Raw genomic sequence first — 16,199 nt, forward strand, 5'->3', positions numbered from 1 at the left:
AACAGAGGATGTGGGAGGGACTTGTAAAGCGACGGTTAAGACAGCGAGTAACTCGGGGAAGCAGCCAGAGGAGAAAGAAAATGGAGAAATATAGAGGAAAGGGAGTGTTCGAGAGAGATGAAGGGGAGCTAAAAGGGAGAGGGGCCCCTGGTTAGCGGAAGTGGGGGCAACAAAGGACAGGGAATTTCAGACGGAGGGAGGGGTTAGGAGAAGAGCTGGGGGAGCCGAGTGCAGGAGCAGAAAGGAGGGGAGGGGGGTGACAGCAGAGAGAAGCAGCACTGAGCTAAGCTGGGGGTGTCAGTGAATCGGGGCACAGAGATGTAAGAGGAAAGACAGTGTCACCGGGGAAGAGGAGATGCACAGGGACGGGGAGAAAGAGGCAGAAATATGTGGAGATGGGGAGCAATCAGACCAGGGAGAAAGAGCAACTGAAGGTGAGCACTTTCAAGAGTTTCCTGGAAAAGGTGCAGAGAAGGGAACGGAGGTAAGGCGAGAAATCGGGAAAGGGGAGAGGACATTAGTGGAGAGAACTGTGTGGAGAGGGACACACAGGAGTACACAGTAGCAGAGGAAGAAGGGGTGCCCCTACTTGGTGCTCTGTGAGCTGGTGGGATGTGGGTGATCAAGTCATGATACATTGATTGTGGCTTTATCTTCGATTTAATGTTACAAGTGCTGCATTTTCAGTCACACAGATGAGAATGAGATTTTCAAAACTGTCGTTTCTAGTGCTTGTTTGTTTAATAATTAATTTCATCACCGGATGGCTTCCATGTGCAACCCTCATGCAGCCAGAGGACAGAGACCTGTGTCAGTCAGTCTGGGTTCCTTCTTTTTTACTGGGATGGCATGAGGGATGTGACCTGGGACAAGAAATGTCAGAGTCTGTCACCACATGATGTCTTTTTTAGGAATAGTAAAACCATTGTGTCTCTTTCTTTTACATGGAATTTACTTTTTCCTTTGTACCTGTCTTACATTTGATTGTTTTTATAAAAAGCAAATCGAGATAAATTTTAGTCTGCTGAATTTCTGCTTGTTTTGTAAATAGTCATTCACTTCTGAAATAAGCTTTTTTGAAACCTCATTACCAGGTCTTATTGTTTTCTAAATATAAGGTAGTCTCAATTTTTTTAAAATTTTGACCCTAGAAATAATTAAATAACATCTTGAATCGATTTCCCTTCTAATAACATTGTGTCTAGTTTAGAGGAGAAGCCCTGCATTCTTTCTACTCTTTATCATGTTGAACATCCATTGGTACTTATTAATAATATTAGGCCACTTCAGTGTGCATTTGGTGATGATGTCTCCGATGAGTACCAAGTTTGCTGAATTAGTCTGATATTGAGCAGCTTTTGTCTTCCGTTTACATGATTTGTGAAATTAGTGAGCTGGGAGCTACCAAGTAGCTGTCCCCTCAAGTCCCCCTTGTTCATTCTCTGAAAATGTGGAAGGACGGACCGGACAGACCTGAAACTCAGTTCCCACGGAGCCTGTCTATTCACTGTGAAATAATTGGATCAGTGTATTTCCATAGCTAACCTTTTTTTTACATGTTTTCAGCACCAAAATGTGTGTTCATTATTTTATGGTTTTTAACTAATTCTCTGTGATTTCCTGGAAAACAGGAAGGAAATACACCCGGAGAGCCAGCCCTTCTAGAAGTTCCCACACCAAACCCCCACAGTCCCCAGAGCTCTCAGGAGTGCAGAGTCTGAGACGGAGTGAGATCTGTAGCCCAGTGTGACAGGAAACAGGTCTGGGGAGCAAGTCACACCCCCAGGGAGACTAAAAGATGTCATTTCCTGGGCCCCTGCAGACCTGCAGAACCATAACTCCTTAGAGTGGGCCCTGATCCCCCAGAGACCTGCCTGCTCATTGAAGCTAAATGGTTCCCATCAGGGTTCCTCCTGAGTCAAGTGGGAATTTCAAAGTGATGTCACCTGCTCTCTCCCCCTGGGAGTTGGAGTGGTCTGGGTGGAGCATCATTGTTTTTTAAGTGAGGTATCCCCAGGTGACTCAGCTGAAGCCAGGGGTTAGCTAGGGACTCTTGGACACAGTTCTGACTGTTGAGAGAAACCTTTGGTCAAGGGGAGGTAACTGGGTGTTCTGTTGCATTTGTGGGGGGCAGGAGGGCATTCCATGTTCTCATTGCTGTAGGAATTTGTGAACGTCAGTGGAAGGGGGGGGGCGGAGTTGGGACTCAGGAAAGAGAAAACTGACAGTTCTGTCTTCACTTAGGAGCTTCTTCTCCCTGACTGTGACCTGTGACAAAGGACAGGAAAGGGCGACCTTCTCAGTATTTCCAGGTCCTTCTGGCTGTCGGTTTGGAGGAAGTAGATGAGGGGCCTGAGCTGAAGCCCTTGTGGGCATATTCTCAAGATGCAGATGTGATTCCTCCCCAGAACTTCACCTGAGGAAACAACCCAGAGCAGGAGGAGGACAAGGACAAAATGGCTGCTTCTCAGGTAAGCGTTCCGTCCCGGGTCACATGCTGTGTCTGCTTTTTGCCCTAAAATTTGTGGGTTTAGAACCTGCCACCTTTGGGCTGGCCGAGTGGTTCAGTTGGTTAAGAGAGTGCGGGCTCTGAGCAACAGCGGTTTGATTCCCGGCCCGAGCTGAGCTGCCAACAGGTGTTAGGATGGGTCAGCTAAAAAAAAAAAAAAAAAAAAAAAAAAAAAGAACCTGCCACCTTTAATTCTCTACTTCTCACATTCCTGTCTAGCGAGTTCCTTTTCAACTACTTACTGTTCCTCTTCTCATGAGAGTCAAGGTCAGCTCTGTAGAACACTCTGCCTTTCTCCCAGAGCCGTCTCTGCATTCTGTCCATCCGCTCCCTCACGATGTGAGGAATCTCACTGTGATTTCTGACCCTCAACTACTGATAAAATCCACCTGGGAAGGGGATTGTGTCCAAGGTCCCCGCTGGGCGGAGTCAGATGCCTGGTGTCCTGAAGAAGGCAGGTGTAGGTGTGTGTCCTGTGACTGCAGCGTCACGGCTGTAGATCGGAAGTAAGAATGTGCACCAGGACCCAGGATGGCCTCAGTGCTCAGAATAGCTTGGAATGTTCTGGGGGAAAAAAGAATTATTGGAACTAACTTGCTCACTAGATTGATAAGATTTACTTGCTGTTTAAATGCACTATTGGATTTACAGAACACAGGAAGTATGTGTGCATTCAAATTTGTATAAAACTAATGTCTTTATGATCAGATTCAGATTATGATTTCCTTATTTGTTCATTTTTGCCAGTAACATGACAACAGTGACACTGTGTCCTTCCGTGTGCCTCGGCCAGCTGATGCCCATTTGTTCCTTCTACCTAATTTTCACTTGGTTGAGGTCTTGTCTTCATATAAAGTTAACATATTTTTGTGTATCATTAATAATGTTCTGGAGGGATTTATAGAAAGATGTGCAAAAACCATCGCATTTCATCTGGAAACTCCCTTTTTTCTTAGTTTCTCTGCTTTGGACAGTGAAGGACCTCAGCTTTCTTTACTAGAGATAATTGACTTTTGGCGTGGAGGCTAATGAGTCAGGCCTTGTTCCTGTAAAATATCGTTATATTCCACACTCATATCACAGACATTCTCTACGTCATCACTGTTTGTGTTTGTAAGAAAGTTTACAGGAATCCTGTTATTAAAGTTTTGAAGTGTGGCAAATTTGTAATGTATCACTCAGGACAAATGACATGCAAATGTTTTCAACGGAACAGCCCCAATAACTTATGTTACTGTGTGGTCTCTCTATTGTATTTATAAAATACAGAGTATCATCCACAAAGACATTTATGAGATGTACAATATTGAAAATAATTGTTATTTCAGTGACATGAAAATTTCCTTCTCTGTCATTTTTAATGTGCACACAGTTCCCTTATGTCTATCTGTGTGTCTGTGTCCATGAAATCTTAACAGTATTTGGTCTATTCTTTCTTCTTACTTGCTTAAGTTGTTTCTCTTTTTCGAATTATACAAATGTCCGTATAGGTTCATGAGGGTTGTCTGTTCATATTGGTTTCTGTCTTGTTTTGAAAAATTCTAGAGAAAGTTTGGAATAAAACCCAAGCTCTGTCATGTAGTGGATGCATCAGAAAATATTCCCATAAAAGAGGAGGTATGATATTGTCAGTTTATGAGATATGAGCATTATAAGATTAGGTTCATTTTGAATTAATATGTAAAAAAAAGTTAGCCACAGGGAAGAAGCATAGCGTCCTTTCCTGAGCATGAAGCTGGTTCTTGGTGTTGCTTCAGCAACTGCCATTTGCCATTGATGATCGTTCTTCTCTTCCACTTGGGGGAGTAAGAGGGAGAGGATGCCATCTGAGGTGTTTCTTTAAAAAAAAACACAAAAAAAACGCTCTGTAGTATACATTAAGTTTTTAAAAAGAATTGTGTTGCTATTCTTCTGTGAGAAGAGTAAATTCCGTAAAACTCTGACAGTTCAAAGTCATGTATGAATTTTTGCCTGTTTCCTTCCTCTGTGCTATTGAACAGTGTGACACATGGACCAGAGACATTGGCGACAGTAGTCAGAGTGAGTTTGTTAAATGTGGAAACTAAGGCCCCACCCCAGAACTCCTCAGTTGGAATCTGCAGTTTTATAACAGTCCAGTTTCTTGTTGTCCACGTGAAAATTTGAGAAGTACTTTGCATTTTTAACTCACCATGATGTTTCCAGCCGAGAAATGTACATAATATATCCTGTATGATGCAAATATAACACTCAGAAATGCATATGCCTGTTTTAATGCCTGAGTTTAAATCTTTCAGAGAAAAAGACATATTTTCCTTTAGAGTGGTTTATGGATCATACGTCATCCACCTTTCTCCGAGTTAGAAAACTAACACTCGAGAATATTACTGTCAGTGGCCTTCGTGTTCCATCCCAGATACTCTCCTAGGTCAAAACCAGTTCTCTTAACTCTGTTTTCATATTGAGTCACGTTATGACCTTGTCTGTGGCCACATGGTGAATGTGACTTTTGTTTCAGGGACGGTTGACATTCAGGGATGTGGCCATAGATTTCTCTCGGGAGGAGTGGGAGTGCCTGCACCCGGCTGAGCGGGAACTGTATGTGGACGTGATGCTGGAGAACTACAGGAACCTGCGCTCCCTGGGTGAGGGAACTTCCTTCCAGAACTCCTACCCCACCGCAGGGGTGTGTTTCCTTCATCAGTACAGCGTCTCCTGGGAGCTTCTGCTCTGTGTGGTCGAGTGTCAGATCCCGGCTCTGAGTACCAACTGGGGATTTGCTGATGTAGAAAAGAAGTCTTCATGATGTCCTTGAAGTGGAACTCAGGATCTGAAAACATTCCATGTTGTCTAGTAGAGTAAAGGTGCTGTCAGAAAACTGTTTTGGGGGAATTCTTTTCTCGAATATTCTAATTTTCTGCAGTGTCCTTTCTTTTCACCTGAGCACATACTGGATTGGAAATCGGAGAATCTCCATCAAAACTCATGTTCCTTTTACTAATAAACAGGTGTTGCTGTCTCTAAGCCAGACCTGATTACCTTTTTGGAGAGAATGAAGGAGGCCTGGAATGTGAAGCAAAAAAATACATTATCCATCCTCCCAGGTAGGTGGGAATGAAAGAGCAGATGACACAGGTGAGAGGGCCAAAGGTCCCTGAGGAAGCCAGACCTTAAGATGTGGTTAGGGAAGCGCTGCTTCAGGGGAAAGGTTGTGAGAAGCCCAGGTTTCTTTCTGTTGCTGTTACACACGGACACTCCTGTCTAACACGTCCTGTGCTCCTACATTCTTTGGGGACTGTCCTGCTCAGTGATCTGGGTCATGTCGCAATAAGGGCCACCATGGGCTGCTACTGTTCCATTGCCTTGGGGGCCCCAGGCAGATCTGTGCTCTGCTGAGGAATTCTCCCTGAAGTCATTTTTAAAGTTCTGGTCTTGCTTCTTGTGAGGAGTTTGTGAAGGAAGTGTTGGAGGTCCTGGAATTTAGAGCAGAAATGTCAGGGGCACTGGGGACAGATGTCACACATTTTCTGCTTTATAATTTCTGATCCTAAGGAGCCTTCAAACATAACCCTACAAAGTTAAGACTCAGTAATTTCTTCTCAGCACCAGGCACCTCCCTAAAGTCAGAAACCCTCAATCTTGGTTTCACTTCAAAATGTCCTTTTGCTTTGTATGAACTAACATTAGAAATTTTGAGTGTCTACTCCCAATTCCTGCATGTAAGAATAGTTTAATGTATCTGGTTATCTCACAGAATTCTTCAATGAATAATGCCATAGGGGAGCTTAGAACATTGCCCATTGTATAGGAAGGTCTCCATTGTTCCCTGATTTCTTAATGCCTATCGTGTTATAATTCTGTCTTGTTCAGTCCGAAGTGCCTGGGCTTTGGCCTTCTATGTTTTCCATTTCTGAATAGATCTTTGTCAGATTAGTGGTTTTAGATTTAGAAGTGCTGATACTCCGTGCTCGAATGAAATCCGTTGGTAAGAAGTGAGTTGTAGAATTATTGGGTTCCCATATTTCAGAAATTGCAGTTTATCAGTCAAAAAATAATCATGAGATTCATCAGCATGTATCTCTCAATCATGTATTTTAATCCCAAAAGATTGATTTTATAGATACTTGATTCTCTGATATTTTATAACTTCTTTGTACTTTTGTTTAGGAGTGAAGGGTTTGTTTTTCTCTCTGGAAGATGATTACAGGCCATACATTTTGTGTTAGAATAGCAAAATATATTATTAACAGAAATTTTCTTCAGTGTGTTTTAAACGGTTATTTATTATAATTTTCCTTAGAGCTATTCATGAGTGATTCTAATGCAGTGCCTGGGAAATTTTCCTTTCCTACAACTCGTATTCCGATGATTGAGAATGCTTGCTCTTTATGGGCCCACACTGACAGTGGAAACGCAGTTCTACAGAAGGATTCTTCTCAATAGTACATCTGTGTAGTGTTCACAGCTCTGGGGATCCTTTGTTTCTTATTCTCATGTTGTAGTTCCGTAACAATGTGTTTTCTTAATTTAGTTATTTGGATTTTTGGCTGTTACTTATATATATGAATGTGAATGACAGTTTTCAGCTCAGTACACTAAAGACAACATGGGGTTTGATTCACATATGAATGAGGTGTATGTCTATTGCCATTAAAATTATGTACATGTTTGTATGATTTTACTCCAACTTTGTGCTTGAGTCATCTTGTTTATGTCTTTTGTTAGTTAATGGTGAGTGCTTTTCTTATCCTGTGCAGTTAAGTAGTTGTGGTAGTAGTCTTTTTTTTTTTTTTTTTAAAGATTTCATTGGGGAATTGGGGAAGGGGAACAGACAAGTTGCTGTTGTTTTGTTCTTCAGTCTAGTTGTGGAGGACGTTGCTTCACTGGCCCAAGTTGGCACCATCATTGCGCTCTTCCCTGGTGAGGCAGATCAGGCGCCGGCTTCTGGACGGCCGCTCACTGCGGCTGCTGGCCGCTCACGCTGGCTGCTGGCTACACACGGTAGCCCATGGCAACCCACTGCCACAGGGGCTGCAGCCTACGCTGTCGCCGGCAACTCAAGGCAGCCCAGCTCCAGGTTGAGCTGTTGTTCAGCATCTTAGCTGTGGAGGGCAGTGTCACTGGCCCTCATATGTGGGATCCGAACCGGGGCCCTCTGGCATCCCAAGCGAGTTCTTAACCATCGCGCCACTCGGCCGGCCCGGTAGTAGTCTTAATTTAACATCTGTTTACTGATGATTTTATATTCTCTTTTGAGAGAACCACTTTTTGAACTCAGAGTAATTTTTGAAACGTTTTATAGCTATATGCTTTTTAGATAATATTTTTCATTTTAAATTTTGGTAAAAACATGTTACTAAAATTCTACCCTCTGTCACTGTACAGTCGAGTCGTGTTAAGTATATTCACATTGATGTGCAACAGATCTCTGGAAATTTTCATGTTGCAAAACTGATTGAATACCCATTAAAGAACCACTTTTGTCATTTCCGTTCACCCTGAGCTTTTGGCTGTCCCTTTTTGTTGTATGAGGAGGATTGCATTAGGCGACTCACTGAAGTGGACTCATATAGCATCTGTGTCTTTCCGACTGTTGAGCACTACTTCAGCGTCCTCAAGGTTTTTCTGTGTTGGAAGCACCTGTTTCCATTTCAATGCAGAATAATATTCTGTTGTATGTATTCTCCATTTTCTTCCCCTGTTCATCTATTGATGGCCATTTGGGCTGCTGCTACCCATTACGGGTTTTGTGGATAATGCTACAGTGTGCATGGGTGTGCACATGGCTCTTGCAGAGCCTCCTTTGAAGTCTCTTGGAAATGTACCCAGAAGTGCGAAGACTGCATCATAGCACAATTCTCTATTTTTTATTTTTTGAAAGACCTTCATGTTTTCATACTGTTTGCACCAATGTTATTTCATCCAAGAGTCCATAAGGGTCCAATTTCTCCACATTTTTGCCAACACTTGATATTTTGTGTTTCTTTGATAGTGGTCATTCTAATTGTTATGCAGTGATACTGTGTTTTTTAACTGCAGATGCAAACATTTATGTTCTCATAAGAGCATGTCAAACTACTGGAAAGACATCTGGTCCTGAGATCAGATAAGTGGAGAAGCAGGAGATTGAGGAGGACATTTATGTTAAGAGCACTTTTACATAAAAATAAGATGGAGTAGAAGTTACAGAGAATTCCCACATGCCCCTCCCACATATACAGCCTTGCCCATGTCCACGTCACTTCTACCCCCAGAGGTACATTTGTTACACAGATGAAGCTACATTGACACATAATTGTCACCCAGAATTCATAGTTCCCCTTGGGGTTCACTGTGGGACTGTGCATTCTGTGGATGTGGACACATTTATGATAATGTGTCATACACAGTAGTGTCCCAGCCCTGAATATTCTCTGTGCTCCGTCTGTCCATCTCTCCCCCCAAACTCCAGCCAGAATTGATCTTTTTATTGTCCTCATCATTTCGCCTTTTCTAAAATGTCATAGCTGGAATCATAGATTATGTGGCTTTTTCAGATCGGCTTCTTTCACTTCATATGTATCTAGGTTTCCTCCATGTGTTTTCATAGCTTGATAACGTCTCTCTCTATAGCACTGAAGAATATTCCATTGTCTGTATGCACCTCAGTTTTCTCCTCCATTCACCTCTTGACAGACATGTTGGTTGCTTCCTAGTTTTGGAAATTATGAATAAAGCTGCTGTGAACATGTGTGTGTGGAGTATTGGGTGGATACATGTTTTCGTCTTTGGGTCACTACTGAGTAACACAATTGCTTGATCGTATCAGGTGAGAGGATGTGTAAGAACCACCAAACTGTATCCCAGAGGCTGCAGCATTTTGCGTTCCCACTGGCAGTAGTACGAGTTCCTGCTGCTCCACGTCCTCACCAATACTTGACATTGTCCGTGCTCTGGGTTCTGGCCCCTCCTATTAGGTGTGTAGTGGTGTTTAATTTGCTGTGTGTTTGATTCTCGTTGTTTTCATGTGCATTTCCCTGGTGACATGATGTGGAGCATCTTCTTACATACCATTTTGTCTTCTGTATGTCTTGTCTAGTGAGGTGTCTGTTTAGGGCTTTGGTCCATGTTTTAATGAGGTTGGTAGTTTTCTCATCGATGAGTTTGAAGACTTCTTTCTGTGTTTTGCATAGTAGACCTTTACAGGTATTTCTTTTGCAATTATTCTTTCCTAGTCTTTGGCTAGTTTATCCTAGTTTTGTACTCTTGATGATGACTTGTTTGTTTTTTTTTGCTCGTTAATATTTGATTTGAAACATGGGAGTTCAAGTTAAACTTCGATTTGAAAAAAGAAACTTTGTTAAGAATTCGTTTTGGAAAAAATGTGAAGTGTATGAAATTAAATTTATATTTAATAACATTTAAATTCTAATTCCAGTTGTGTGTTCATTCCTGGAATAACTCAGAATGAGTCTCGTGTTGATGAAGATGAGGTTGCGTTAAATGTTCTGACAATATTATAGATAAACTCTAATGAAATCTTTGAATTAATTTCTCGTTGTGCAGCACCATGGTGTTTTTTTATTTCATTATACTAGTAATACATGCTTGTTGGAAAAAGTGAAACAGCAGAAGGAGTTATCAAAATTTTTATTGTGGTCCAAAATGGGATCAACTGTTTTATGCATTTATTTATTTCCATTTTTAAAGTACAGGCGGCATACAATGTAATATTAATTTCAGAGATACAACATGGTGATTCTTTATTTACGTAGTTTATAAAGTGATCATCATATGACTCAAGTAACACCTGTCACCTTACAAGGCATCATGATATCGTTGAGTATATTTCCTAGGCTACATTACATCCCGTGCCTTATTCTTTTCATAACTAGACGTTTATACCTCTGATTCCCCTTCACCTGTTTTGGCTTTCCCCATGGTCCTGTCTTCTCTGGCAACCTCAGTTAATTCTCTAACTATGAATCTTTTTTTGATTTGTTTTTTCATTTCTAATTTTTAGCTTCCACATATCAGTGAAATCGTATGGTGTTAGTCTTTCTCTGTCTATCTCACTGAGCATAATACCCTCTAGTTCCATGTACGATGTTTCCACTGGCAGGATTTCTGTTTTTCTCCTGGCTGAGAAATACTCCATTGTTTACATTTATCAGATCTTCTTTATCCATTGATTAATTGATAGTCATATATATCTTGTCTGTTGTAAATAATGTTGCAGGGGATGTAAAGATACAGATATATTTTTGAATTAGTATTTTTATAGTCTCTGGATAATGCCCAGAAGTGGAATTTCTGGGTCATATGATAGTTATGTTTATAATTTTTTAAGGAAGTTCCGTGTTGTTTTTGGATACAGCACTTTTTACATAAATATAGTTGTTATATCTTCCTGTTGAATTTACCCTTTTATCATTATATAATGTCCTTCTTTGTGTTCTGACACGTTTTGACACTTACTGTGTATTTGCCTAATATTATTATGAGCAACTGTGCCCTTTATTGGTGATCGTTTCTATGGAATACATTTTCCATCTTTGACTTCGGTCCCATGAGTGTCTCCACATCTACAGTGAGTCTCTTGTACACAGAAGGTAGCTGGATTATATATTATTTCCTAATCAGCCAAATCGTGTCTTTAGATTCAGGGAGTTTCATCTGTTTTCATTTAAAGTAATCACTGAGTCGGAGGGAATACTATAACCATTTTTGAATTATTTTCTGCTTTTTGTTCAGCTATTTTGTTCCTCGTTCCCACCTCTGAACTGGGTTCTGTTGTCCTTGATTTCTGTTCGTAGTTGCATGCTTTGATTTCTTTCTCAATTTCTTTTAGTGTGTCTGTTATAGGTATTTTATTGTGGTGACCGTAGGGGTAACTGAAAACATTGTTAAAGTTGTGACAGTGTTTTTTGAGTTCTTGGTGAGGTAATTAATAGCTATATTAATTTAGGGCTAATTCCTCAAGAATTAGTTTTTCCTCTGATTGGACCATGTTTTTATGTTATTTTGTATGTCTTGCGATGTTTTGTTGAGGCTTTGGAGAAGAAACAGCCACCATCCCAGGCTGTGTCGTCCTGCTTTGTACTAGAGAACACACATAGCAGGCAGCTGTGCTTGAAATTATTATGCCTATGAAACAGTTTCTATGGATATGTATGCTCTGTGTTGTTTGCATGTAATTTTCCGCTTTGAAATGTTTTCGTTTCTTCTTTAGAGGCAGTGTTTTATTCCTGTCCGTGATGATTATCTTCAGTACTGCGCTCTTAGTGGTGTTTGAACAATTACTTACCGTTTTTTCTCAGTGGCCACCACAATGCATTCACATTGCACTGCCATTTCCTTAGCACTTGTGTTATGCAAAAGATAAACAAGTCCCTCAGGTGGCTGCAAAAAGGGAGTCCATTGAACATGAAGTTCACCTCTGGAGAAGAAACTGGCATTTTGGGTTTTCTCACAACATTGCCATGTGTGCCAGGGAGGGTACACAGTATTGTTGGCAAATGTAAGCAACTTTTCTTTGATGTGATTCTTTAATGTGGCTTGGTTGTCTGAACATGGTTTCTGAGTACTCACAAAGCCAATTATGTCAGTAATTGTTGCTAAGTTTATGTCTTAGTGGAGGATGGCAGTTTTGGTGTTTCCTCTTATGCCGTCTTGTTCAGTCCTGTAATCAGTATTAAATTTTTCTGTTAGAATTGAAAGTATATTCACTTGCGTGTAGTAAGAGTGATAATTGATCGGGTGTCTTTCAGCTATGTCTTCTGAGGACACCTTGGACCTGTTGCCAAACCCAGGAATAGAAGATTCATCCCACAAAATGCTACTGGTAAGATATGGAAAGTGCGACCTTGACAATCTGCACTTAATGAAAGAGTGGGAATATGAGGGGAGTGTGAAGGGCTGAAGGATGTTATTGTGGACATAACAAAACTGGGACAGTTACTCATAGTAAAATCCCCATTGCTAAAGAGATCAGAATATAAAAAATATTGTGAAACCCTGCACTGTAAGGCAGTTTCATTAGCAGAACATTTGTTTCTGGATGTAAAGATGGAAAATAATTTATTAAAGATGTATACTCTTTGAAGGAAAATGTGGAATATATGGGAAGCTATGTAATTCATGGTGAAATAATCACTCGAATCATTTAAAATGTAGGAGTAGATTAAACTTTCAGTCAAACACCTAAAAATCAGAGATTTTAAAATGAAGGTAGAAATTCTAAATGTGCTTGATTTTACAATCGTTTAACCAGGCTTTCATTATTCTTTCACTCAGGAACAATCCATCCTTGTTCCAAATTCTGTAATTTTTATAAATATGGGAGGGTATTTATACAAGTATCATGGTTCCATAAGTGTCATGGGTAATGGGGAACAAGTTTACCTGTTTAATGAAATTAGAGCCTTCACTAAAGGTTGTTCTGTTTTTATTTATTCCCAGAGTACGTGTAATGAGAGAAGTTATCAATTCAGTGAAGCTTTGAAAAACTTTAAACAAGCATCAGATCCTAATAAGCATCAGAGATTTCATTTTCTAGAGAACCACTGTACACGAGGCAAAATCTGTCATGAAAGCTCCAATCTTACACATCAGAATAGTTATACTGTAGAGAAGTTAAACAAATGCAGTGAATATGACAAGTTTTTGAAACAATCATTACATTTTACTGAACATGAGAATATTCATACTGGGGAGGAACCTTACAAATGTGTTACATGTGGGAGAGTCTTTAGTCGATTATCCAGTCTCAACGGACATAGGACAACCCATACTGGAGTGAAGACTTACAAATTTAGAGAATGTGACAAAACGTTTACTCAGTGTTCAGATCTTACCAGACATAAGATGATTCATACTGCAGAGAAGACTTACAAATGTAGAGAACCTGGGAAAGCCTGTAATTGGAATTCATCTTTTATTAAATATAAGAGAATTCATACTGAAAAGAATCCCTACAAATGTAAGGAATGTGGCAAAGCCTTTACTACGCGCTCAAGCCTTGCTGAACATGTGAGAATTCATATTGAAGAGAAGCCTTTCAAATGTAGAGAATGTGGTAAAGTGTTTATTCAACATTCATATCTTACTAGACATGAGTTAATCCATACTGGAGAGAAGGCTTACAAATGTAGAGAATGTGGTAAAGTCTTTACTCAGTGCTCAAGTCTTGCTGTACATATGAGAATTCATACCGGAGAAAAGCCTTACAAATGTAGAGAGTGTGGTAAAACCTTTACTCAACGTTCATATCTTACTAGACATGAGTTAATCCATACTGGAGAGAAGCCTCACAAATGTAGAGAATGTGGTAAAGCCTTTAATAGGCACTCACATCTTACTAGACATAAGTTAATCCATACTGGAGAAAAGCCTTACAAATGTAGAGAATGCGGTAAAGCCTTTAATGAGCATTCACATCTTACTACACATGAGTTAATCCATACTGGAGAGAAGCCTTACAAATGTAGAGAATGTGGCAAAGCTTTTACTCAGCGCTCAAATCTTGCTGCACATAAGAGAATTCACACGGGAGAAAAGACTTTCAAATGTGGAGAATGTGGTAAAGCGTTTATTCAACGTTCATATCTTACTAGACATGAGTTAATCCATAGTGGAGAGAAGCCTTACAAATGTAAAGAATGTGGTAAAGCCTTTTACCTGCGCTCTAAACTTACACTACATGAGAGAATTCATACCAGACAGAAGCCTTACAAATGTAGAGAACGTCGTAAATAAAGCCTTTACTTAGCATGCATTTCTTACTAGGCATGAGAGAATGCATACCGGAGAGAATCCGTACTAATGTGAAAAATGTAGCAAAGCCATTAGTCACCATTTAGAGTTTACTGAACACATAAAAATTGATAATGGAGACAAACCTTAAAAGTGAAGAATTCAAGAAACCCTGTAGCAGGACCTACAGCCTCACTCAATATCAGAGAATGCTTACTGGGGAGAAATCAACATTCAAAATCAACGATGAAAACCCTGTGTTCAAAATACAAACTTCAGAATGTCCGCATAATTCATTCTCCAAAGTGACTTTAAAGATGTAAAATAATGTGAGGAAATGTTTAATAGACAATGAAATCTAAGACATTAGATAATTGACATTACAAAGTAGTCAGTAAAGGAGAGTTTTCAGATATTTTAAATCAATACATATAGTGAATAAGTAAATGTTAAAAAGCTTGTAAATATGCTTGAAAGTGTCATGGGGATGGATGTTGCAAAGGTATAATTATTTACAATCAGTCTTTATATATTGATAGTATTTGAGGTTTGTTGAAAAGGAAATGTTAATGGAATCTCACTGTGAAGTCACTTGATGCTGTTTTTTTACTCCTAGTGTGTGTGAATCATGGGTTGTTTGTTGCTGTCTCAAGCATCTGAGTACCCATGTATGTTGGGTGGGATTCACTCAGAAATACTTTTCCCTGGAAGACTGAGGGCACTGTAATACACAATGTATGATGAAAATCTAAATGGAGATGCTGTTTGGTTGACTTAGAATGTTGATGTAAGTCACCGTGAAGTAGGTGTTCAGGGCATCATTCTCTGCATTAATGTGAGACAGGAACATTCTGAATGGTAATTAGTTTTTGCAGTTCCTCTTTAAGGGAAATTAGGTGGTGGTGTTTGAAACCCTGATGTGTCTTTGTAGTAGCCATAAATGGGAGTCATAAATGTTACCAGATGAGGTTGAAATAAAGAGGTGTTCAGAGATATCTAGGAAGGACATACAACTTATCCCTAAGTGCATAAATTATTGTACATTGTTTCCTAAACAAGGAGCCTCAGTCTTCAAACTCATGGAAAACAGAGCTGTAAGGTCATTATATCAGAACAACCAGAATGCTTCCTAAATTGTTATCTGTATTTTGTGCATGGATCCTACAAGTGGTTTGCCCTGCTTTATTTAGGCTATGTGTGAACTTATATTTACATTAATAATAAAGCAAATGAGTTTTACTGTACTAATAGTGATGTGTAATGAATGACTTGTTATCCTGCCACCAACGTTGACCTCTCCCACCTCAGTCATGGTTGTAATAAAAAACTCAGTATTTGATGATGCAGTGGAATGACAGATCCTTTTCCCTGTGGTTCCAATTTGCAAATGGAAAGAGAACCTTGCTGTCTAGAATGCTAAAGAAAGACTGTTTAAACTAAAGTAAAGGTTAGCAGACATGGGAGCTACATGTGGCTTGAAATGTGCATGAAGCAGCCATTTCCTTGTGTTAGATCATATCATAATTCACTTTTCCCCAATGATAGCAGGATAGATGATGAGTTCATCCATGTGCATAAGGCAGCCGAGACCAATTTGTCCCATCACAGCTGGTGTTACCTTCATCCACTTGGTTCAGGACTTGTGTGCCCCATTCCTCTATGATATTAACAGTTTTCCTATTTTCACTAATGAGGATTTGGGGTATTCACTGAGTATTGTATATAAAGAATAACATTTACTCTTGAAACTCCTTTCTTCTGAGTTAGTCTTTGCTGGATTTTTCTTTAGACCATGAAGGCTTGACCTTTGTTTATTACAGATACTGGTTTTTACAACTGGAGGTTCTCAGGCCTCAGTCCTGTAAGTTTCCCTTTTATTTTAAAGTCACGTCTGAACTACTTTAACTCTTCTTCATGTCTTTGCTTATTTTCAGAAGAAAAAAAAAAGTGAGAGTAATATAGTTAATAAATGTTTGAG

The 16,199-nt window shown here is 39.8% G+C and overlaps 2 protein-coding genes across 3 annotated transcripts in view; both read left to right on the forward strand.

Moving 5' to 3' along the window:
* The window catches only part of LOC109372479 (putative protein ZNF720), a 38,156-nt gene extending 32,550 nt beyond the window's left edge, over positions 1-5,606 (forward strand). The window contains exons 2-4 of one of the 2 annotated variants that reach the window (XM_019625746.1): positions 2,245-2,471; positions 5,007-5,133; positions 5,497-5,606. In XM_019625746.1, the coding sequence (XP_019481291.1) occupies positions 2,457-2,471; positions 5,007-5,133; positions 5,497-5,606 (252 nt within the window). In that variant the 5' untranslated portion in view covers positions 2,245-2,456. The other variant, XM_019625745.1, reaches the window with a different exon arrangement.
* Positions 5,607-10,809: 5,203 nt separating this feature from the next.
* LOC109372477 (zinc finger protein 708-like) lies at positions 10,810-15,465 on the forward strand. The gene is given in 5 exon segments (XM_019625742.1): positions 10,810-11,987; positions 12,238-12,311; positions 12,929-14,212; positions 14,214-14,368; positions 14,370-15,465. Coding segments are annotated over 5 exon segments (1,836 nt in total). The 5' UTR covers positions 10,810-11,839; the 3' UTR covers positions 14,545-15,465.
* Positions 15,466-16,199: the final 734 nt, after the last annotated feature.

Source organism: Hipposideros armiger, unplaced genomic scaffold (assembly GCF_001890085.2).
Source record: "Hipposideros armiger isolate ML-2016 unplaced genomic scaffold, ASM189008v1 scaffold_639, whole genome shotgun sequence".
NCBI classification, from domain to species: domain Eukaryota; kingdom Metazoa; phylum Chordata; class Mammalia; order Chiroptera; family Hipposideridae; genus Hipposideros; species Hipposideros armiger.